Source organism: Pseudorasbora parva, chromosome 3, assembly GCF_024679245.1.
Source record: "Pseudorasbora parva isolate DD20220531a chromosome 3, ASM2467924v1, whole genome shotgun sequence".
Lineage (NCBI taxonomy): Eukaryota > Metazoa > Chordata > Actinopteri > Cypriniformes > Gobionidae > Pseudorasbora > Pseudorasbora parva.
Window position 1 is genome coordinate 44989661 of NC_090174.1, and position 26805 is coordinate 45016465.

Here is a 26805-nt window from a genome sequence, read left to right on the forward strand (position 1 = left end):
GCCGATCCATCGGTCAGTGAGAACACAGCAATGACTGAATACTACCCCAGATAGTCATGCATTGAGCACTGCAGCGGCAAATTGCAGAGTACTGCAGTGGCAGCATCAAATAGGAGGAGCACTGCAGTGGCAGCATTAAATAGGAGGTGCACTGCATCGGCAGCATCAAATTGGTGGAGCACTGCAGCAGCAGCAGCGTCAAATTGCTGAGCACTGCAGTGGCAGCGTCAAAATGGCAGAGCACTGCAGCGGCATCATTAAACTAGAGGAGTACTTGTAGCGGCAGTATTAAATAGGAAGAGCACTGCAGTGGCAGCATTAAACTCCTCCCGAAATTACGTTTATTAACTTTACTTTTATAAAATATTAAATTACTCGATTTTGGTCATCCCAACCTTTTCAGAAGTGAAGGTTAGTGAATGATAACGAGTGATAATGTGATCTCTATAAGGATATTCACACTGGCATGTAGTTATTATAGCAATAAGAGGAGGGAATGGTCAAAAAGTTATGTTGTTATATTATTCAATTACTTGTACTGTTTTTTTTGACTGCAGTATCAATTTATCAAGGTATTTTAGTCTGGTATCATATCGAAGTCATAATTTTGGTATCGTGGTACTCTGACACTATGTCAGAGTGATTAGATTTGCATATATGCATTTGAATGACACTGTTATGCTGATAGGATCAGGACTGGTGACACTGAAATGTCTGGGGTGTGTCCATTTACCTATTCAACATTTGCATTCATTTGTTTAGATTATCTCCTCTTCTACTGTGTAAATCCCTTCCCCTGAAATGTGGATAAATTACAGTGTTTTATATTGTTTGTGAGGCTTGATGACTGCGACTACTGACAACACTTGTTCTCAATAAAGAGTAACGTCTGCTTGAAATATAAATACAAGTTCTTCTGGTCTTCACTTCTGATTTTACAACAATCTGCAACACCTCATCAAACTACTGTGACAGGATTGTATTCATTGATGTATTACATTTGATAAGTAATTCCACTAAGAAAATATATGATCTTCATTTATTCATGATCTGTTATTGTTTCCTCACAGACTCATTTATTTGAGCTTCACCTCCACCTCCATCTCCACCTCACTCAGGTGAGTGCTTGTCAATTGTGTTTGATCAAACACCCATCAAAATCTTGAAGAAATATATCTAAACCATAACAGTTAACAAATAGGCTGCTTATTAGTTTTTCTCAGGGGTGTAGTTGTGGCCACATAAGACCCATTGGGGTGAAATGAATGGATGGATGGATTTAGTATCATTTTAGTATTTAATACCAAAAGTATTTGAGAACGGTGGAATTAATTTTTAAAAGACCATTTAGCAAGCTACAAAATTCACTGTGTAGTTTTGCTGTTTTACCATTTTATTACAACTCAGAATTAGCCTAGAAATCTAGACGCACCCTAGCAGCAGCAAATTTAATTTGCCCGCAAGTGTCGTCTAGGAACTCTCAATACCATTCTGAGCTGTGTTCCTCAAAATCTGGACGGCCCAATCACATCATGTATAGAGTCGGCGAGCTGGGCCATAATGACGATGGCCGAGTTGCGTTTGCATGCTTCTAGTAAACACAGAAACTGGCGAACGGCGGCGGTCTTTCAAATCAGCTCTGACCGCGACTCTGGAAGACTTGGAGTTAAGCTTTTCTCTGAGAAAAGAAAAAAGAGCGGCACTGAAGTCATTCTTAAAAAGGGAAGATGTGTTCGTAGTTTAGCCGACCGGATACGGCGAATGTTTAATCAGTCAGCGAGCTCTGCTTCACCTTCGTTGCTCTGGTTGGTGTAGTGCTATCCTATCGCGTGCAGAGGGAGTTTGAAAGAAAACCGTTTATCCCGCCCCTCGGATTGAGCCCTGTCTAAGGTGAGTTTCCAGTCCAAACATCTTGATGCGGGTCTGGCTTGTCAGGTTAGCTCAGAATACTATTAAACATTCATTACAATACCTCAAAATACTGTCATAAATAGGGAAAATACAGCTTAATTTGTCTTGACATACATATTTGAAAAGTTTCACTTTAACAACTTCTGCATCGTAATTAGGTAAGCACAAAGAATTATTAGTTCCAATTAGTTTAAAAAAAAAAGTTCTATTATCGGAAGAAACATGCTCAAAGAATCCCAAATAGGATTTTTTTTTTTGACAGATTAATTTCACCATTAGTGCCCTACTACTGCTCGCTGCTGTGGCGAGTTGTAATACACATTACTTTGCCATCTACTGGAAAAAAGTCAGCTGGTAATGCAGTTAAAATGCCACTGATGACCAATATTTAATTGGGGTAGCACTTGCAACCCCTAATGAATTATCTTTATAGACTGAATTTACCATGCAATGTTTCAGCATTATAACAATTTATCTGTTATTTTCAGATATAAAGAGCAAAGAATCTGCCTCAAGTAAGTAATGTCACACTGCATGCACTCTGCACACTAAAACGCATGCTTTAAACATATCTTTACACATACAAAAACACATTCACAGAAGCATACCTACATTTATATGCATATTTCTTTATCTCATATTATTTATATTTATCTCTAATTCTCATGTAATGCATTACAGTAATCTGATCTTGGAGTCACGAGAGCATATGTCGTAATTTAGAGACTTTTAGGATTGAAAAAATAGGTTTTACAAATTATGACGAAGACCTAAAAAAAAAATCCATCGAGAGTGATACAGTATTCTAGGTTCAGTGGTTTTTAGTCCAATAAATAAACCAAATGACTATAAAAAAGTACAGTCCAGGGTGTTTATTTTGGTGCAAAAATCGTGGTTCCTAAGCAAAATGCAAAATGCATACAGTGACAAAAACGAAGGCAAAGCAATAGTCAAAATAGTAAAATTTTGCTTAGACATTCACTTGTGTATTCTGGCTGTCTATATACATGCCAAACATCCGGCTCTCGTCCACCCTGCTTGTCACACTGAATTAACGTCTCAGGTTACGTATGTAACCTCTGTTCCCTGAGAACAGGGAACAAGACACTGCGTCCTAGAACGCTTTGGGGAACGCCTCCAGAGTGACAGGTGTCTGAAGCTACTATCGAATTACGTCAATCCTATTGACCGGCGACAGCCCATGACATCATCAATGTTCGACCAGGACGTATATAAGAGTGCCTTGCAAACATGACACCATCTTACGTCTGAAGGGACTGTTTGGCAGGCAGGCCCCGAGGCATGTAACCTGAGACGTTCCCTTTTGAAAGGGAACTCGCACTACATCCTAGAACGCTTCGGGGAATGATATACCCACGCGACCATGGCAACTTTCAGGACAAACAAATTAAACTGAAAAGCCTGAACCACTTCCCCTCTGGTCACACTGGGCTGTCAGTGACAGCATTCCCTACGGTCATAACCCAAGCTATAAGCCTCAAGAGAAACCTTAATGCACACGCATGAGGTCCTACCCAGACTGCTCAAAGGCCTGGGACCAACTTCTTCAACAGAAGGGGTCCCTTTAAGGGAATGTGGCCAGGGGGCCCGAGGACACCCCAGCCAGTCAATATTCGGAAAAACCTTTCCCGCATGTCACGAGGGAGGCCCGGTGACCTGGTGTCGCTTCTGTGGGACACTTCGACCTGTCTGTTTGAAAACAGAGCCTCTGGACAGTCGCCTTCTGGTGAGGCATTAAGACTGAGGGACTGCAAACTGGCAGTATCCTCCTCAGACCGGATCTCAGAGACGGGTATCCTAGAGAGCAGTACTCAGCGTGCTCTACCAAGCACTTATCTACAGAAATGCTCAGGAGGCCAGACAGGCCTACGTAATGATCTAACAGGGAGGTCACATGAGGGGCCTACAACCGTCAGATCAAACTCAGGCGGCTGTGTGCTCGTAGACCCTCAGAGAGGGGAGCAACCTGAGCCTGCCTGGTGGGTAACCACCAGCTGTAGGCCAAACTACCAAAGGGTCTATTATACAAAGAACTGGTAATAGAAGACCTAATCTTGGGAACTTCGCCTTCAAGGAGGACCAGAGAGGTCTACGACTTGATAGCAAGTTTCAAGGAGGCCTAAGGGAGGCATACCACTCGATAGCAATTATTGCTGACTGCCAGAGCATTCAGACTCACCTTTATAGACTACCACCTAAAAGCTAGCCCTCAGGGAGGCCTGGTGAGGCCTACTACCTGCCAGTAATGCATGCTAACTTCCAGAGCAGCTGAGTTTACCTTCAGAGTCTCCGGACACTGGCTCGGTGAGGCATCCAGACTGAGGGACTGAAACCTGGCAGTCCTTCTCAGACCGAATTTCAGAGACGAGTATCCCAGAGAGCAATACTCAGCATAGTGCTTTACAACTCTTGCTAGCAAGGGGAGTCTAGCTGCTCAATCCAAGGATCTACAAAGCACTTATGTTTAAAAGCACAAAGGAGGCCGGACAGGCCTACGGATTGATCTAACAGGCCTACGGATTGGCCTACCACCTGATAGAAATACATGATAGCCAGTCAGGCTAGCTTTCCAGTTGCCCTGCATAGGAACTGGCCTTCAGGGAGGCCCGGTCAGGCCTACTACCTGATAGCAAGCCTTCATCAAAATATATTACTTAACTGCCAAGGTGACTGAGTTCAACCTTAGGGAGGAAAGCCAGTAAGGTTAGGTGTCCAAATGTCATATGTCTGACTTCGCCTTCAGGGAGGCCTGGCGAGGCCAAACACCTTATAGTCAGTCTCCAAGGAGGCCTAGTGAGGCCTACTACCTGATAGCAAGTCATGCTAGCTGCTTGTCCAGACTCGAGAACTCGCCTTCAGGGAGGCCTTGTGAGGCCTACCACCTGATAGCAAGCCTTCAGGGAGGCCTGGTGGGGCCTACCAACTGATAGCAAGCCTTCAGGGAGGCCTGGTGGGGCCTACTACCTGCTAGCAATACCTGCTAACTGTCAAAGAGACTGAGACACAGGAACTCATATCCAGAGAGGCCTGGTAAGGCCTACTAACTGGTGTTGCATCTACAGAGAATCCCCACTCTGTATCTTGCCTTCAGGGAGGCCTTGTGAGGCCTACTATAATAGCAAGTTACCACTGGCTGCTAATTAAAGACACTGCTGCTCATCATCAGGGAGGCCCGGGAGGGCAGTTCTAAACCAGGTTGGATTTATCTGGATTTGTCAACTCTAAACCTACACTGAAACTCAAAGTTTGATGTTGGTTTTTTGGGGACAAAAACCAACATCATTAGGAGCATGTCACATAACTAGGGCCCACAGGAGGCCTCTCGAGGCTATCTCCTGTTGAAGCTGTCAATATTGCTCAAGGGTCGGAACTCTATCCCAGGGAGGCCTGCTAAGGCCTACTACCTCTCAGGAGTCTACTAAAAACACATACCCCTAAACACTATACAGAGAATGAAGGTCTGTAGAGAAATACATTTTAGTGTTATCCACACAAAAAAACAATTACAGACCATCTCACCTGCGGCATGTAGAGTGAAGACTCATCGTACAGTTCTCATTTGACCATGGTGTCTACCACACTTGCATGCCTGAAAAAGGCTCTCTCACTGATCAAGCCAAGGCGGGCCGATATCTTTCCACCCAGTCCCAGGCCTGATGTAAGAAGCACCTGGGGAAACTTCTTACAGGAGTCTCGCCTCCCACTCTGATGTTCTGATGTTCACTACTGATGTTCACTACAGCCCTGTCGGTTTCCTATTCATGTTTTGAATTTGCACCTGGCATAGTGAGGGTGTTCCTTCCCCCTAGACTGGGTTATGTTCGGTTATGTACTAGTGTGGTAAGGTCTATCATGTTGCAGGCCTTCTTTCCCCCTTCCCTTCAGTATGTCAGACCAGGAGAAATGTAATCTGCTTTTCCCATTCTGAACTCTAGATGCTTATGTCCACAGAGCTGTCCTGTGGCGTAAAAATGATAGACTAACAACAACAAACAACTTACAAAACACACACCTAACTAATTTAACTCTAGTAACCTAAGGAGTCACAACTTTTAATTGAATTACTTCTAAAATAGAACAGTATTAAACACATTAAATAGAATAAGATCAAATAAATAGGAAACAAAAACCTCACAGATATGCTATAGAGGAAGAAAATGTGACCAGTGGTTGAAGTGCCGGTAATTCATTTTAATAAAAGTTGTCAATGGTCATTATTGCTTGCTAAGATAAAAAGACACAACAGCAGTTATGATATTACAGAACACAAGTATTCACTGATTGTGTCTCCTATTTCTTAGCATAACAAAAGTGCACGAGGACAATTCTCAGTTGCAATCACCTCAAGGGTAAGTACAACACTTCCTTCAACAGTTCCTTTGTTTGTTTAGTTCTGTCAGGTCTATTAAGTCAAAAAAAAAGAAAAATGATTTAGGAATTTTTGAATAAATTGCAATTCAAGTGGATAATTCTGAATTGAATGTTTTGGCGGTATGGCTCTGTTCAGGGAGTCCTCTGACCTTTCATGAGCACCATAAAATAGCAGAGAGTCAGAGGACAGCAGCAGCATTAGGGAACGCTTGCACAGTTTAGGGCTGTGAGAGCTGAACTATTCCCCCTATGAACAGAGCAGCAACGATGACTAAGTAAAATGCCACATTATACACGACATGGAGGAGCTGGGCAGCTGATGGGAAGTTTTTCAATTTCAATTTGTTGAAACCAAACTGACACTCAACTCAAGACATTTATGTATTTGATGTAATGGCAGTCGCTGAACTTTATTTATGTCACGGTAAAGACATCCTTATGTTGTGGCCATGCAATGTAAAGTTGTGGCCTCACAATCCTATGTTGAGGGAACAACATGTTTTTTTCATGTCCACACCTTCTTTAGAGGGAATGACATCTTTTTCCATGGCCATGAGTTTAATGCACAAACAAACCTGCGTGACCATAGCAACCTGGGATCATCATAAATTGATATCATTAATACATTTATATTTAATTTTGATTTAATTACAAAAAGTGCAGAATTAAGAAATTAGTTCAAACTTTAAAATAACTGCACACTATGAAGCATTAGTTAAGCATTTAAATAAATAGTTAATTAATTTATTATGCATTATTAGACTTTAATTGACAGTTTATAAATACAGCTCTAAATGCTTTATTCTTGATTTTTAAAAGCACATCTATAATGTTTAATAATTGTATTTTCATATTTTATTAATGATCCATTTTTCATTTGTAAATTATTACATTATTTACAAAGAAGTTAATTAAAAGTTGCCAGTGGTTCATGGATCATTTAGAAAGTTTAAAGGGGACATATAATGGCATTTTTGTACAAGTTAATATGATTCTTTAGTGTCTAAATTAAAACTTTGTAATATACTTTAATTAAAAATTCTATTTAGTATTCTAAGAAATCACTAATTTAACCTGTCACAATGTAGGCTAACGTTACGCAGTGACTGTGATGTAGCCAAATCTGAAATACAAATAGGCAAAAACATCATAGGAAACACCATACTTCAGTTCTCAAAAATATAAATATATAACTTATATTTTTACAAAATGAATAGCCTTGTCAAATGACTATCGTTTTAACTTGGATGGTGGAAAAGGTGACGTTTGCTAGAAGGATCGAGTGAACGATCTAAGCAAAGTATCTACGGTTCTATTTTGTAATACAAAATAATATTACCCTTTGCCATTAGACACACTATTTAGTTTTGTATGGTACTTGGAGTTTCCTATTGTTACTGTACTAAAATCTTGCGTTATCTAGACAATGCTGTCTCTCTAAGAAACTTTCAATTTAATCAGAAATTGTTTAAACAGTCAATAAGTGGATAAAATCGCTACTGCTTGCAGGAATATAGTTGCTACTTTCTGCAGTTTAAGACGCTAACCGAAGCTTGCTTGAAATGAGCTGAACAAACGAACAATCTTAAATTAAATTGTTGTGGTATCGAATTATAAACATCAACCATGACTGTTGACATATTTTGTCTGTGGGAAGGTTAGAAAAGTCCTCAGGTCTCCTGAACAGCCTGGAACCTGAAGTGTGTCCATGCGAGCAGCTTGTTGATGATTCGCTCCATTTCCGCCTGGCAATGAACATGTTTGGACAAATGCAAATGTTGGGGGTGTGCATGTAAATGATCCCCATCGCTTGCAACACGGTTGGGTTTATGTTGAGAAGCACTTTTTTTTCCCGTGGAGTTTTGGATTCACGAGATTTACGTAAGAAGTAGAAGGCAATGATGTTTGAGAGTGATGTCCATGTACTGAACTCTTATTATGTCAAGTTCAGTGGGTGTTTTTCTTTTTCATTTTCTTTAATTAAAATGATCGACTGAAGGATGTAGGATATGCTGTTGTCCTCACTTTAAGATGAAATTGACAATATTGAATCTAAAATCAGACATACATTTTATTTGCAACTGTAAGAGCCTGTGGACTGTAGTGTTAAAACATTTGGGGATTTTTTTTCTATTCTAATGCATTTAAGAAACTTTGAGAAGAAGGACATGATTGAGAGCAGGAAGTGAATTATGTGCAATTCATGTTTTTCCAGAAATAGGTCTAATAACTACTTCATATCTGTTTTGTAGATTTTGAGCACATGGTTTGATAATGTTTGAAATTATTTAGACACAGTGGGCAGGCAGCATAAAAACACAATAATGAAATCAGCCAATAAAACAACCCTAAAAAAAACCACCTATAAATATCACTTAGGGCCCTATTTTAACGATCTGAAACGCAAGTGTTAAAGCGCGAAGTGCAAGTAACTTTGTGGGAGGGGTCTCGGCGCTGTTGCTATTTTCCCGGCGGGATAAATGGCTCTTGCGCCCGGCGCAAATCTAAAATGGGTTGGTCTGAAGTAGCTTCATTATTCATAGGTGTGGTTTGGGCGTAACGTGAATAAACCAATCAGAGCAGCATCCAACATTCCCTTTAAAAGCAGGTGCGCAAGTTCCATTATGGATTGCTATTATTAGGGCATATTTACCAGGTGCATGCCAGGAGCGGTTCACAGCCAAGGAGACTGATGTTCTTGTAAGAGCAGTGAAAGTCAGAGAAGTTGTGCTGTATGGGGATGGGAGAAATCCACCCAAAATAGCGTGGGTTAAACAGGCGTCGGTTAAACAGTTTTTTCAGTCGATTTTTTTTTTCTGGTTCTTGACGGACAAACCAATTTGTCAGATGTCCTAATATACATATATAATAATACTACTACTAATAATAATAATAATTCATTACATTTATATAGCGCTTTTCTAGGCACTCAAAGCGCTTTACATAGAAGGGGGAATCTCCTCAAACCACCACCAATGTGCAGCATCCACTTGGATGATGCGACGGCAGCCATATTGCTCCAGAACGCTCACCACACACCAGCTGATTGGTGGAGAGGAGACAAAGTGATGAAGCCAATCAGGATAGGGGGAAGATGAGGGGGCCATGATGGACAGAGGCCAGTGGGCAAATTTGGCCAGGATGCCGGGGTTACACCCCTACTCTTTATCGAAGAACATCCTGGGATTTTTAATGACCACAGAGAGTCAGGACCTTGGTTTAACGTCTCATCCGAAAAACGGAGAGCTTGTTTGTATATGCATTCACCTTCACTATTTCTCTCTGAAATGATGATCATGTTGGTAAGTAACTGTGAATCCTTAATTTTTTTTTTTTACAACACTGGCAAAGATCGTTTATTCCAGCACTCGTGCAGATAGGGTTGTAAAGTTTTTACAAAAAAAAACCCTGCCATCTACTATGCGTTATTGTAGCAAGGTTGCCTGCTAAAATTGGCATTCCTGGGTATATCACATAATTGAGGTTGCTTCAATCTGCGGACATGGAAAACAACCCACGGAAAAAAAACACAGACTTGGCAAAACAGTGCAGTTGAGTTCTGTTGACATTTGACTACATTATGCTTCGCTTTGTTGTTCTGATTGGTTGTAGATCTATCCAATTGATGTCTTTCCTGGTTCGGTTGAAACACGCCCCATAATTACAGCCCAATGGAGCAGTTTCAGACTCATACTCTGACTAGAATTGAGAATCAGGCTATGAACTAAGGGAGTCTCAAACTCGAGGCCCGCAGGATGATATTTTGTGGCTCCCTTATATGTCTTGCCACTATTGGGCAAACATGATCCTTAATTACTACAATTAGCTTGAATAATTTGTAAGCTAGATTTATGCCTATTTTTTCACATCTTCGTGGCACACCACAACGATTTCCATCATCTCATGTGTTAATATTTTTTTAGTGTAACAATTTATGATTTGCAAAAATAACTGTTGCATCTGTGTAGATTACATGAGCAAAGTGTATGCGCGTTGTGCACGCTATACATTATGGTCAAGCATACGCCCTTAAAATAGCACAATGAACGACGCGCGACGCGCCACTGACTTTAGACTAGGTTTTTTCTGGTCAGTGGCGCAACTGTTTAATGTAACAGCAAAATAGCACCAGGGATTGTTTGCGCCGGAACACGCCTCCTTTTTTGCACTGAACCGCCCAGGGAGCGCAAGTTCATTCACTAGTTTAGCGACGTGCTTCTGTGGAGGGAAAAGCACGCTTTGCGCGGGTGCAAAATAGGAATGACACATGCGTCGGTGTACAAAGTCAATTGATTTCTGAAATTGAGCTGATTTCTTTGCTTACTATACACATTGTCTCTTTATTGCTAAATATATACGATTATTTCTATATTTGTTTTAAGTGACCTGTCCATCTGCACACAACAAATGAGTTTGAGTTTGTCTGTATTTTCATACAGTGGTGCAAAAAACATCACACACTTTAGCTTGGATGAATAAAGAACTCTATATGCTGGGTAGTAGTGGTCTGGCAGTATTGTTCATTTGATACCTCACTGTTTGATCCAGCAGTAGTGGGTAGGCTACAGGAAAAGATTGCAATGTATTAAGACGAGTCAATAGCAAGTCAATCAACCCACCACTAAATATCACGAAAATAAATAAATTAAACATATAACCAGTGTTAGGGAGTACTATTTATTACTAAAAGCGGTTCAATATCAACCAATAAGATTTCATGTACGATGTCGCACGAGCAGAGAGAGATTTGCGCTAGCGCATTTGGCTATATTAATGTACTTTCGCGCTACAATAATGCGCTCTCGACATTTGACAGGAAAATAATGCCATAAATTAACATACAGAAATAACTACAAAGACATGACAAAAACTGCAAAAGAACATGAATGGCAAATCACAAAAAGACATGACAAAGAACAGAATCCTGACAGAACCCCTCTCCTTAAATTAACACTCCACCATTTTTAGAAATAAAGCTTATTCAACTTCTTTCCTACATTTATATGTGGCCTAATGTATTTTTGTCTCAGTGCATACTTAGCTTATAATGAATGGAATCATAAATTGCCAGCTAGCATTTCCGAGTAAAAGTGATTTAAAAAAAAAAAAAAACAACCCACCTAATTATTCTTGTGGCCTGCATATTCACAACGAGTACAAATAGCGATGCAGATTAAGACTGGGTGATTTACTAGGCAGATATTGATTTGGGACTATACTATGGGGAAGCACAGGCGAAGCACTGCTACTTGGGTGCAGAGATATATTTAATGAGCTTCAGCTCCCCTGTGTTAGGCTGGAAAAACCTAGTAGATGCCGAAATGTCTAATCACTCTGAGAAAACAAAGAAAATTAGCATCTGAACTCATTCATACAGTTAGTGTCTCCGTCCGAGACGACATCACACTGAGTGAACCATCTATAAATTACACTAATTTACATGCCTTTCCTTTCACATGAAACTTCCCCCAAACTCCTGCTCCCCCAAACTTGAGATCACCTGAAATGCACCAGAAATCTCTTTCTCAGTATCATTACAGTAGTATGTGTTTGATGTCACTTGAAATGTCTCAGTGCGACTGGTACAAATATCTCAACTCCACAGAAGATAAACTAGAACATCCTAAATGTTTTAAGAGTTTAAATATATCTTTCCTTGGTGTATGGTGGGTGTGGCTTTCAGCCATTTGGCCTTTCTTCCATACAAATCTATAGGACTTGATCAATGCAAATTCCTGTTCTGAACTGGTGTTTCCATTTGAAAGAGGTTCTGGGTATGCATCTGGTTCTGGGTATTTAAGGAAATGTTGCAAAGTGCTCAGGGCTCGATACTGTATTCAGGTCAGCCTGTAATGCTGGAAGTTTTAACCTATGCAGCATTATGTAACCTTGATAATTCAGGTATACATTTCATTCTTTACTTCGGAGTATTTGATGGATTACCTTTGAATTGATTATTTAATTGGCATTATACATTTACCTGACTGTTAATACATTGTTACACTTTGATTGATTCTGACTTGCTCTGGAATTATTCAGGTTATGAACGGACATAATTTCAACAAAGGGTTAAACGGAATCAGGGGCGTGGGACTGGGGGGGATAAAGGGTACTGAGTAACCAGGGCCCGAGGCAGGGAAGTCCGTTTTCTATACATACACATACATGGTACGGGGGCCCAGCAAGATGGTTTGTACCCAGGGCCCAAAATTTGGTGCTACGCCACTGACGGAATAATTGAATGTGTACGTAAATGATTAAATATAAACGACCAAATAACCAATTGGCATTCTAACCTACATTCTAAATTTTGATTAAATGGAGTCAGATTCAGAAGAATTTGAATAAAATCCCTTTTCCCCGCTGAAAAGACCGAACGCGCAGCGACCTTCAACCGCCGATCGTTAGCCTCCATTGAGACGATTTGGGCGGCCTTACACCTGTCTTATCTATGCCTCTGACAGTTCACACAAGGGATTGTTTTGAAAGCGGCAACCAGAATGATTTTCATAACCACAGAGTTTGTAAATGTCTTTATCAAACAAACAAAATGATTTATTTCTCCACGATTGATTGGACTATTATTTTTGTATTACATGGCCCGTCCGATCGGTCGATATAAGCGCGAACTGCACATACTCACACATATACACACACACACACACACACACACACACACACACACACACACACACACACACACACACACACACACACACACCTACACACCTACACACACACACACACACACACACACACACACACACAAGTGCACGCCCTTCAAATGTCACGTCAAGAGAGTGAATAGCGCAGATCAAGAAAGGAATATTATTTCACTATTTCAGATTAATCGGCCTGCTGACTGGCTTATGTTTAGGTACCCCGTCTGAAAAACACATAGCCCGGGATGTTGGGCTTTGCGAGCCCTGGCCCATACATGTCTGAGTCCAGCGTGTTAAAGGTATGTTTCTGTTAGACCAGTGGCGTAGGCAGAATTTTATTTTTGGTCGGGCCTAACCAAAAATAAGGTTAGCAACATATTGGCGACGTATTGGCGACGAGGATGTCCTGGAACTCTCTCCCCCTCCTGCATTTTTGCGAACTCCGGGTGAGCCGACGATACTTATTTTTATACACTCACTGTCAGGGGCGTAGCTAGCAATTTTGGTCCCAATAAAAGAATATGAGCTTGGGCCCCCTATCGTACCCAAACTTACAGGCCAACCTATAGCGATCCAAAATTGTTGTCAGCCATTTAATTATATACACTACTCAAACAAAACTTTGAGATTGGTATGATTTTTAAAAATGTTTTTAAAGAAGTCACTTCTGCTTACCAATGCTGCATTTGTGTTATTAAAATACAAAAAAAAGTTGTAATATTGTGCAATATTATTCAAATGTAAAATAACTTATCTATGTAAATATATAGTAAAGTGTAATTTATTCCTGTGATCAAAGCTGAATTTATCATCATTACTCCAGTCTTCATGATCCTTCACTAATCATTCTCATATGAGGATTCACTGCTGAAGAAGCATTAATGATTATTATTAATGTTGAAAGCAGTTGTGTAAAACATTTTTTTTAGGATTATTTAATGAATAGAAAGTTTTTTTTTTTTGAGAAATAACTTAAATATAATACATAATTTGATCAGCAAGGATGCATTAAATTGTTCAAGTGACAGTATAGACATTTATAATGTTGCAAAAGCTTTATATTTCAGATTAATGCTGTTCTTTTGAACTTTCTATTCATTAAATAATCATACATGTTTGCTGAAGAATTATGTGACTCTTGAGACTGGAGTAATGAGGATAAATTCATCTTTGATTACAGGAATAAAATATATATTTTTTAAATGTATTCAAAAAATATTACTGTTTTTGCTGTCTTTTGCAAGGTTATTTTCGTAAAAGAAAACTGAAACTAAGACTAAAACTATAGGTCAAAAAAACATTTTCGTAAACAGAAATAAAATTAAAAAATCTGAATAAATAAAAAACTAAAACTAAACGAAACTAACTACTCTTACTAAAAAACTAACTGAAATAAAATAATAATTAGCAAAAATAAATATTAGTTTTCGTTATTAATAAGCTCTCTTTAAAGGGATCCCCTGGTGTTAAGACTTGTATGGCTTAATATAACATAAATGATGTCTCTTACTGAATTATGTAGTAGAAAACCCATGACAGATCTACGTTATTTTAAAAATCGATTTTATATTTGGACCAAGGGCGGCGCCATTTTGTTTGCGTTCTAGGTTGATGACGTAGAATGGTTGCACTACTCAATCAGCTGGCGTTACCCGTAGCTATTTTTACCAAAACGCAACACGAAAATTGTTTCAGAGTTAAACAAAACCAATGAATTGCTTTGTAATTGTACTTAAAACACACTCAAACATACATGTGCACACAAACTCACCTACACAAGTCACAAACAGATCGGCGGGCGCGCACACACACCTGACAGACTGCTCTGCCTCAATCGTGATGTTGGGCTGCTCATTCTCCACGACAGGGGCTGAATCTGAAATCGACCCCCTATACCCTTAAATAGGCCATTATTTGAAGGGACGGCCATTTGTAGTGTTGTCCGACACCAGTGGACATGTTCGAGTGCAGTCATTCAGACTCACGTTGCACCGCAATAACGAGTGTACAGCCGATTTACAAACAACATTTATTCTGCAAATGAAAATGTGAATAAAATAGAAATAGAGCAGTGCTGCGGTAATGACATCTTGTGTCGGTAAGGACACAATGTTAAAGTGCCACGAAATCAAAAACAGGCTAAAGAACAACAGTAAAAGAAACAGGTATTGCATGCAAGATACTGCAAAACTGCTACTAAATAACTCTTTTAATTAACTCTTTTAACTGCTTTAAAAACATTGACTCCTAAAGTCGATGCTGCACAAACCTTAGTAATAAAATAAACAAACACAAACCCATAGCACTAACAACATCTCACCACAACATTTTTTCTCATTAATGTACACACAGCACCCCATATTGTCAGAAAAACACAGAATTGTTGAAAAACTGAAATATCACATGGTCCTTAATTATTCAGACCCTTTCCTCAGTATTTAGTAGAAGCACCCTTTTGATCTAATACAGCCATGAGTCTTTTGGGGAAAGTTGTTCACACCAGGATTTGGGGATCCTCTGCCATTCCTCCTGCAGATCCTCTCCAGTTCCGTCAGGTTGGATGGTAAATGTTGGTGGACAGCCATTTCAGGTCTCTCCAGAGATGCTCAATTGGGTTTAAGTCAGGGCTCTGGCTGGGCCATTCAAGAACATTTTAAGGGTCATTGTCTTGTTGGAAGGTGAACCTTCGGCTCAGTCTGAGGTCTTGAGCACCCTGGAGAAGGTTTTCGTCCAGGATATCCCTGTACTTGGGAGCAATCATCTTTCCCTCGATTGCGACCAGTCGTCCTGTCCCTGCAGCTGAAAAACACCCCCACAGCATGATGCTGCCACCAACATGAACTGGTGAAATTTTTCTCCACACATACCACCTAGAATTAAGGCCAAAACGTTCTATCTTGGTCTCATCAGTCCAGAGAATCCTTATTTCTCACCATCTTGGAGTCCTTTAGGTGTTTTTTTTTTTTTAGCAAACTCCATGCAAACTTTCGTGTGTCTTGCACTGAGGAGAGGCTTCCGTCGGGCCACTCTACCACCACAGTGGCCACAGTGCTTTTAGGAACCTTAAGTGGAGCAGAAATGTTTTTGTAACCTTGGCCAGATCTGTGTCTTGCCACAATTCTATCTCTGAGCTCTTCCTTTGACCTCATGATTTTCATTTGCTCTGACATGCACTGTGAGCTGTAAGGTCTTATATAGACAGGTGTGTGGCTTTCCTAATAAAGTCCAATCAGTATAATCAAACACAGCTGGACTCAAATGAAGGTGTAAAACAATCTCAAGGATGATCAGAAGAAATGGACAGCATCTGAGTTAAATATATGTGTCACAGCAAAGGGTCTGAATACTTAGGACCATGTGATAGTTCAGTTTTGATTTTTATAAAAATCAGCAAAAATGTCAACAATTCTGTGTTTTTCTGTCAATATGTGGTGCTGTGTGTACATTAATGAGAAAAAAATTAACTTAAATGATTTTAGCAAATGGCTGCAAAATAACAAATACTTTCTGTACTTACTATATATAACTATATATATATATATATATATATATATATATATATATATATATATATATATATATATATATATATATATATATATATATATATTTCAGTACTAATACTGTCATTTAATTTAAAAAGAATGTAAAGTAAACCTTGAATTTGTCTGTACTGCAACACAAGGTCTTTACTGCAACACCTAAATTTGCTGCGGTAAAGACATGTTGCGGTAATGACATTTTTGCTAATATTTTAGCTAATTGCAGCTAGAAAGGCCTACTACATTAGTTTTGACTCTTAGCATCTTAATATACAATAATTCAACAGTAATATACATTTATTTTTTTCTCTTCTCCACCACCCTTTCCATCTCCTTCCTGACCTGCATATTCCCCTTCTCAAAGCTGAGCTTTGGTTGATACAGTCTTTGCAAACTGACAGTTTCTGTCACTCGTTTAACTTCTATCGTAACACAGCTGATTAGTTTAGCTAACTTACACATCTCATCTTGCACTTTGTGACTGCTAACTGAAGTGTTGCACTGGAATTCGCGCTCAGCAGCTGTGAACATTTGGCCCGCGGAACGTTGTGTTTTTGTTTTGTTGTTTAGATTATTTGATGTTAAATGCATTACATGAGTCAAATTTACAAAAACCAAAATGACATTCTTTTTTATTTTCAGTGGTGAAAAACGTAAAGTATTGAATAGACTATCGCTGTAGCCTTGGTTTTGATGACCAGACTTATAGTTCGTTGTCGAGCGCGAAGATATCTCTAATTTGACAGTTTACCATCTGATCTCACTCATTGATGTGGCTACGCGGAACAGGACATTTTGCTTTATTTGTTACTCTGGTAGATTATACATTTACAATTTATATTTCATTACTACTAGTACTGTTACTACTAATAGGCTAAATCCGATCTCTGTGGGCCCCAAAAGTTCATGGGCCCTTAGAATCGTACTAACTTTTCCCCCCTTAGGTACGCCCCTGCTTACTGTGGCTGATGACAGTTATGAGACTGCGCTGAATGCCTTACAAGCATTTTTGGTTCAGAAAGTGAACGTGATTGCTGAGAGGAATACATTTCACCAGCACGCTCAGAGACTCGGTGAACCTATCATGCAATATGTGGCTGCTTTGCATGAACTGCTTTTGAACTGTGACTTAGCCGTGTTCGAGGATGACATGATTAGAGATCAGATTGCAGAGAAGACATGCACTCCATGTTTTCGGGAACATCTTCTTCTGGAAACGGACCTCACTCTTCAAAAGGCAATTGCTATCGCAGGACAAATTGAGTCTGCAGTATCGGAAGCTAAAGCTATGGAGCGCACTTAAGCTTCAGTTAAAGTGGTGCATACTGGCTCACGTGACTTTTCAAAACGGCAGTGACAGAGACAGTGATCTACTCTACGACAGAGATCTACTCTATGCAAGTCCACAAGTTCTCATCAAATGCCACCAAATGAATCACAGAAAAAGACAATGGATGCAAAAACATGCTTCCGTTGTTGAGCCACTTCACATCTTGCAAACTACCCCAAATGCCCAGCCAAACAGTCTAAATGCAGACAGTGTGGTAAAGTCGGACATTTTGCCAGAGTTTGCCGTAGTTCTGCATTCACGTGCAATGTACAAGAAGTTTCTGGACCTGAATTAACTATGTTAAGCATTGAAACGCCACTGCCAATTAAACAAAATCTTACATGTAATGTTTCTTTGCACACTGAGTGTGGGAAATTAGTCAACGTTGAATTACTGGTCAATACTGGCTCAGCTGTTTCCATCCTCCCAGAGCATCTGTACCGCCAACAGTTTGCAGATCTTTCCCTTGCTGTGCCTAATGTTCGTCTGGTGACGTATATGAAAAATACTATTCCAGTTTTAGGGTGCCTTGCCATTACAGTTAGATATGAGTGTCACCATACTCAGGCTTCTTTCTACATTGTACCAGGCAGAACACCATTACTTGGCATGGATCTCTTTACTGCTTTGCATCTGGAGATAAGAAATGGATCTATTGCATCTTTCACTGAGGACAGCCAAACTATGGTTAACTTCACTGAGCCCTTGGGTGTGGCTGCTGGCTTTGTATATAAAATAAATGTGTGTTCAGATGTGCTGCCAGTACAACACTAACTGTAAAGATTGCCATTTGCAGTGAGAGATGCAGTCTCGCAAGAGTTAAAGAGGCTAGAATTGGAAGGGATCATAGAAAAGGTGCCATCATCGCCTTGGGTGTCGCCGCTGGTGGTCATTCAAAAGAAATCTGGAGGAATTCGACTTTGTGTTGATTTAAGAGAGCCAAACATCTTGTTCTTGGGGCTTCTATGTTCTCTACAATAGATCTCCAGAATGCATACCACCAAGTGACTTTGCATCAAGATAGTAGGGATCTGACAGCTTTCGTTACCTATGATGGACTCTATCGTTTAACACGGGTCCCTTATGGTCTGGCCTCAGCACCTAGTGCTTTTCAAAGAATGATGTCTCATGTTTTGGCTGGTCAGGATGGTGTACAATGTTATCAAGATGACATCATTGTCTATGGTGAGAATCCAGAAGTACATGAGAAACGACTTCAAGCTGTACTTCAGCGTTTGCAAAGCAGTGGTTTGAAGCTTAATGGGGATTAAGTTACAGGAAAACTGAGCTACCCTTTCTTGGCCATGTTATTTCAGCTTCAGGCTTGCATCAAAATCCAGATCATATTTTGGCTATACAACAAGTACCAGCTCCTCATGATGCACAGTCATTGTGTTCTTTTTTGGGTCTTGCAGGCTGGTATTCCAAATTTATTCCCAATTTTGCGACATTGGTGGAACCTCTCCGTGCATTCCTACGAAAGTCTAATGGCTTTTGCTGGACAGAAGAGGCTCAGGAACATTGTAGCCATGTGAAAAATCTTATCACTGCTATCACTTATGCACACTAAGTATCCCAGCCCTTGCATTATTTGATCCTGCTTTACCGACTAGTCACAACGGATGCTTCAGATTATGGCATTGGTGCTGTTCTTACTTAGTGTCATGGCAGTACTGAAAGAACAGTTGCTTTCGCATCTAGAACCTTTTCAGACTGTGAAAAGAAGTATTCAACAACAGAAAAAGAGGCCTAAAGAAAAATGGTGCACCTACCTATGGGGCTGCCATTTCACACTTTGTACTGACCACAGCCCCTTATCTACACTGCTTTCCACAAAAGGCCTTGGACGTGCAGGTATGAGAATTGCCTGATGGTCTGCACACCTTCTGTGTTTTAATTACAGCATGGAATACAAACCTGGTCAAGACAATGTCACAGCTGATTGTTTGTCCAGACTTCTGCTACCATCAACTGACTACAGTCAATACCAAGAGCCTGAGATGGTGGCTCTATACTGTCTCCTGGATTTGCAGCCGTTTCTGTAGAGGAACTGATGTCTACTTGCGAAGGTTAAACAGAAATGCGAGCAGTACCCGATGATAGAGAGAAAGCAGCCAGGTGGAACAGATAGGTAAAGGGCAACAAAAAAAAGCAATCCAAGAAGAAGCAGCGAAATGTTGCAAATAGACATGTGCCGATTTTTGATAATGCAATTTATCACGATAATGAATATGCACGATATTGTTATCGTGGGCACTTTAAAATATTGTAAATAATAATTTATTAACAATTTATAATTTTTTTATAATGCACTCAAGAATAGGCCTACTTCAACCGTATAAATGCTCAACACTGCTGTATTCTGCATCAAAGGGACAATGACAGCAGAGGGCGCTGATGAACTGCAGAATGCCACGGTTACCCCGGAAATCAGCAAACAAACAAAAAACGCGTGTAGTTTTTAAAACAGCCATTCGTTTTTGTAATCTCAATGTTGTTCATCACAGCACCAAATACTTAATACTTAAAGACTTAATAGGCTATTTATTTTCAAACTTAAACATTTACATGTTTTAATCTGGACTAGGCCTACAACATGCCCTAATAATTAGAACTGTTCTGATTATTTGTTATTGTTCCGTAAAACTTTGAGACATATGACTTCATTAGTTAACATGTTAATTCATTATTACCAAACTGACAATGAAAAATACTTATAAAGAATTAATCATTCTATGTTAATTTCTTAGTTACTGTTTAATGACATTAAAATCAAAATCAAAATCACTTTTTTAATGGACCTAAGATAAAACTAACAATGATCAGTATTTCTTAACTTACATTACCAAAAACATTATACTTTCTGTACCAAATGTAGCTATTGCTCAATCTTAGTTAATGCATTAAATAATGAGGCCTTATTGTAATTTGTAAGCCTACCTGTTGTTCTTTATAGCCTAATTCTTTTGCAATTTAATCTTGAAAATTGTACTTTTACAGCTCTGAAAAATATCAAGAGACCACTTAACATTGATTTCTCAATGAGGGGTCTCTTAATTTTTTTTCCAGAGCTGTATATATTTTTGGTGCATTATTGTATTTAAACATTCAGTTATTTTTGTTCTTACAAAAATAGTTCTTAAGGCTGTTATGCTATGGCAACACTTTTTTTTGCAACTTATTTCAATACCGTGATAATTTATATATATATATATATATATATATATATATATATATATATATATATATATATATATATATATATATATATATATATATATATATATATATATATATATATATATATCGTGATAAATATACGTATATCGTGATAAAACTTCATCAATTAACCGCAACATGAAAGCAAAATTAAAGACCTGTTCAGGCCAGGGGTTCAAATCCAGGCCATTTTCACCTGTAAATACTGTTGCCTACATTTTTCTTTGTTAAATTAGTATTGAACTGCTACCCTATTGCTATTGTCAATCAAAATACTTTATGCTAAAGGAAATGAATAATATTTATTGTAAAGTTACATTAGTAATTTAGAAACAAATATTCACATATGGTAAGTACTGGGAGCAGGGAGACAGGAGCAAACAATAATGCAATGTATTCATTTGAATAGGATTTTCTAAATATATACTGTCATACTGTTTATTATTGAATACATTTTGGCATTTAGACAATTTAGAAAATTATGTCTGTCTATTTGTAAGGTTATGTGTGTAAGGTGTAAGCCTGTTAATGTGGTTTATGAGGACACAAATTTGTATAACTACATGGGTATTACACTGGTATTACAGGATAAATGTGGTTTATTTCCTGTGATGGGTAGGTTAGGGGCATGGGCAGTGTAAGGGGATAAAAAATATGGTTTGTACGGTATAAAAACCATTACGCCTATGGAGAGTCCCTGTAAACCACATGGACCAACAGGTGTGTGTGTGTGTGTGTGTGTGTGTGTGTGTGTGTGTGTGTGTGTGTGTGTGTGTGTGTGTGTGTGTGTGTGTGTGTGTGTGTGTGTGTGTGTGTGTGTGTGTGTGTGTGTGTGTGTGTGTGTGTGTGTGTGAGAGAGAGAGAGAGAGCTTATGTGTGCATGTGTCTCTGTGAGTGAGTAAGTGAGTGAGTGAGTGTGTGTGTGTGTGTGTGTGTGTGTGTGTAAGTGTCTTTCGGTGTGCAAATTTGTATTCCTCTGTGATGAAGGGAACCCTATTTTTAGCTAATAAAAAGTCGATTGGGGTCATATTGACCCCAAGGACAGAGTTTTCATTCGATTTTACAATTGAATGCAGAAGTCCACAGTTAAGTGGAACTGGTTTTGGTGTTTTAATAATAAAGTAAATAATTGTTTTATTATTGTATGTATTATTAATAATTAGATAAAGTCATAAAGAGCTTTAGGAGTTAACATGGATCTTAAAGGGTTAGTTCACCCAAAAATGAAATTGATGTCATTAATGACTCACCCTAATGTCGTTCCACACCCGTAAGACCTTTTGGGTGAAAGGTTTCATTTTTGGGTGAACTAACCCTTTAAGATCCATGTTCAGCCCACAGTTAGACATATCATCTACAACCGATTTTTGAAAAGACATGGAAGTCGAAAAACAGTCTTAAAGAATGGGGAATAACAAGTTGTGAGTGTAGGAGATGATTAAAATACATCTGTTCACAACTGATTATTTTACAGCAATTGTAATTGTTTAAAATCTGATTTATAGGCTTTCATACAATCAGCCCAGAGTACTGGGGTAAGAACATAAATATTTTTTTTTTCTTTCATTTTTTATTTATACTGCAATGCATTTGTATTTGTATTACATTCACATGTGGATTTCATTATTTGCAACAGCCCAGATGGAAAAGGTATTCCGTTGACACCATGGTTGGCCCCAGTTGTATGGGAAGGATCATTTGATCCCGTATTGATTGATGCGATCTTCAAACAACAAAACATCACCATTGCAACTACAGTCTTCGCTCTTGGAAAGTGAGTTACTATCTCTCCTCTAATCTTTGAGTTTAAACAACATCAAATAAACAAGAATGCCTTGTCTTTGCACATATCCCAGCAACATTTCAGCCATAAATTAATAATTGTTAGCTATTGTTATATATATATATATATATATATATATATATATATATATATATATATATATATATATATATATATATATATATATATATATATATATATATATACATATTATGGCATGCCGTTCAGGAAATTATAGTATTTATAATATGATTGGTTGTATATATTGAATGAATGTCTGAATATATGGAATGAAAGTCTGAATATATGGAATGAATGTCTGAATATATGGAATGATTCTTGAATATATGGAATGAAACTTGAATATATGGAATGAAAGTCTGAATATATGGAATGAAACATGAATATATTGAATGAAAGTCTGAATATATGGAATGAAAGTCTGAATATATGGAATGAAAGTCTGAATATATGGAATGAAAGTCTGAATATATGGAATGAAACTTGAATATATGGAATGAAAGTCTGAATATATGGAATGAAACTTGAATATATGGAATGAAAGTCTGAATATATGGAATGAAACTTGAATATATGGAATGAAATTGAATATATGGAATGAAAGTCTGAATATATGGAATGAAACTTGAATATATGGAATGAAAGTCTGAATATATGGAATGAAACTTGAATATTTGGAATGAAAGTCTGAATATATGGAATGAAACTTGAATATATTGAATGAAAGTCTGAATATATGGAATGAAACTTGAATATATTGAATGAAAGTCTGAATATATGGAATGAAACTTGAATATATTGAATGAAAGTCTGAATATATGGAATGAAACTTGAATATATTGAATGAAAGTCTGAATATATGGAATGAAACTTGAATATATTGAATGAAAGTCTGAATATATGGAATAAAACATGAATATATTGAATGAAAGTCTGAATATATGGAATGAAACATGAATATATTGAATGAAAGTCTGAATATATGGAATGAAACTTGAATATATGGAATCGAAAGTGTGGACTGGCATGAAACGCCCCTTTCCTCTGATTGGGGAACCAAAGATCAGCCCGTGCCGCTTTCAGTGTTTCCACAGATCCGGTCAGAATAAAGGCTTTTTCACACCGCAAGCGTGAGCGGCTCGTGAGCAGCGCGTATTTTTCCGGCGCCCATGTTAATCAATGAGTGCATTCCCACCGGGAGCAGGAGCGTCGCGTGAGCAGCAGTGAAGCGGGGGTTTCGGCGGCGAGCCTATTTTTGTTCTGCTGACGCGCAATTAAAGTGAAAGCACACTTTTAATGGACAAAATAAATATGCTTTCACACAAAAAGTGCTTAAAATGCACACAAGAAACACGTGTAGTGTATTTTAACAATAACAAGTGTGTCAAAAACGAAAACGAAGAATAAAAAAATATCTGTAGAAGATTTACCCATTTAAACTTGTTTTAATTATTACGTTTGGGTGAAAGTATGGTTATGATTATAAAAAATAAAGCAAAAGAGCCAGAAAATATGATAAACTTTCTTTTAGTTTAGTATGTAACAAGAATATATATGTAGCTATGTATAGCCTATCTGCAGCTGCAGTCGGTGTAAAGTGAAAGCACACTTTTGATGGACAAATAAATAGAATATCACACAAAAAGCGCTCTGAATGCACACAAGAAGCACGTGTGGTGTGTTTTAACAATAACTGGAGTAGGCCCTATGTCATTAAAGAAAACGAAGAATACAAAATATCCAGAGAAGATCCATTTAAACTTATTTTACAGTGTTTTGTTTTTTTATTCGCTTTGGTACTATTTTCACAAGCAAGGTGTACATTTTCAAAACTCACTAATTCCACAACAGATCATCAAAGTTCAATTTTTTTTCATACATTTCAGCATATTTTCAATTGTATAGTACAATACACAAAACTCTACATTATGGGGGCAATTATAAAGATGGGAATATCCTAAATCCTTGTCCTTGCGGGGACATTTTTTGCTTTCTATGAGGAAACAAGCTTATAAATCCTACAGAATTATTAGTTTAGTTTTTTATTTGAAAATGTAAAAATGCAGAAAGTTTTGTGTGATGGGTAGATATAGTGTAAGGGGAGAGAATATACAATACGCCTATGTAGGCTATACCTAGGCAGATAATGAACCAGATGTGTGTATGAGTCTGTGTGTGCGAGGGAACATAGAGCAGAATAGAGTATAAGGGATGGATAAGACGGATGGAATCAAATACAGCATTATACATTACAGTATGTATGCCATGTGATACTGTAAACAGATTACTAGACCCTAGAACATCATGGCTGTGTCATAACTTTATCACACTTTTTGATAACACACTAAATAGATACTATAACAAATATTATGGATTAATTTACATAAGTTAGGTTATGCAAACATATATTCTCATGTGGCATCTGTAGCCTGTGTTAGGCTACTGCAATTTGAAACATGTATCTTGAACTGTTTGCTGTTGGATGAACTGATTGTTAAAAGTACTAAATTGAAAGAAGATCATACAATTGTGTTTCGGCGATTAAACCAAATGTTCTAATTACATATTACAATAAGCTTGTGTTTGAAAAAAATGATTATGTGGAGTGAAAATATGTGTAACTGAATGAAAGCATTACATCAGGGTTTGAAAGAATGGCTAGCTGTGTTACAAGTGTGATCATGGATTTTTGTACTAAGAGTTTTGAAAATGTACACCTTACTTGTGAAAATAGTACCAAAGTGAATAAAAAAAAAACTGTAATTATTCAGTTGGGTGAAAGTATGGTTATGATTATAAAAAATAAAGCAAAAGAGCCAGAAAATATGATAAACTTTCTTTTAGTTTAGTATGTAACAAGAATATATATGTAGCTATGTATAGCCTATCTGCAGCTGCAGTCGGTGTAAAGTGAAAGCACACTTTTGATGGACAAATAAATAGAATATCACACAAAAAGCGCTCTGAATGCACACAAGAAGCACGTGTGGTGTGTTTTAACAATAACTGGAGTAGGCCCTATGTCATTAAAGAAAACGAAGAATACAAAATATCCAGAGAAGATCCATTTAAACTTATTTTACAGTGTTTTGTTTTTTTATTCGCTTTGGTACTATTTTCACAAGCAAGGTGTACATTTTCAAAACTCACTAATTCCACAACAGATCATCAAAGTTCAATTTTTTTTCATACATTTCAGCATATTTTCAATTGTATAGTACAATACACAAAACTCTACATTATGGGGGCAATTATAAAGATGGGAATATCCTAAATCCTTGTCCTTGCGGGGACATTTTTTGCTTTCTATGAGGAAACAAGCTTATAAATCCTACAGAATTATTAGTTTAGTTTTTTATTTGAAAATGTAAAAATGCAGAAAGTTTTGTGTGATGGGTAGATATAGTGTAAGGGGAGAGAATATACAATACGCCTATGTAGGCTATACCTAGGCAGATAATGAACCAGATGTGTGTATGAGTCTGTGTGTGCGAGGGAACATAGAGCAGAATAGAGTATAAGGGATGGATAAGACGGATGGAATCAAATACAGCATTATACATTACAGTATGTATGCCATGTGATACTGTAAACAGATTACTAGACCCTAGAACATCATGGCTGTGTCATAACTTTATCACACTTTTTGATAACACACTAAATAGATACTATAACAAATATTATGGATTAATTTACATAAGTTAGGTTATGCAAACATATATTCTCATGTGGCATCTGTAGCCTGTGTTAGGCTACTGCAATTTGAAACATGTATCTTGAACTGTTTGCTGTTGGATGAACTGATTGTTAAAAGTACTAAATTGAAAGAAGATCATACAATTGTGTTTCGGCGATTAAACCAAATGTTCTAATTACATATTACAATAAGCTTGTGTTTGAAAAAAATGATTATGTGGAGTGAAAATATGTGTAACTGAATGAAAG

At 38.0% G+C, this 26805-nt stretch overlaps 1 protein-coding gene across 1 annotated transcript in view; it reads left to right on the top strand.

Moving 5' to 3' along the window:
- Positions 1-26805, top strand: part of LOC137071274 (globoside alpha-1,3-N-acetylgalactosaminyltransferase 1-like) — an 85266-nt gene that overhangs the window by 46566 nt on the left and 11895 nt on the right. Inside the window, exons 2-6 of the mRNA XM_067439123.1 lie at positions 1071-1118; positions 2400-2426; positions 6234-6281; positions 22562-22591; positions 22693-22830. Coding sequence (XP_067295224.1) covers positions 1071-1118; positions 2400-2426; positions 6234-6281; positions 22562-22591; positions 22693-22830 — 291 coding nt within the window. The remainder of the gene's footprint in view (positions 1-1070; positions 1119-2399; positions 2427-6233; positions 6282-22561; positions 22592-22692; positions 22831-26805) is intronic.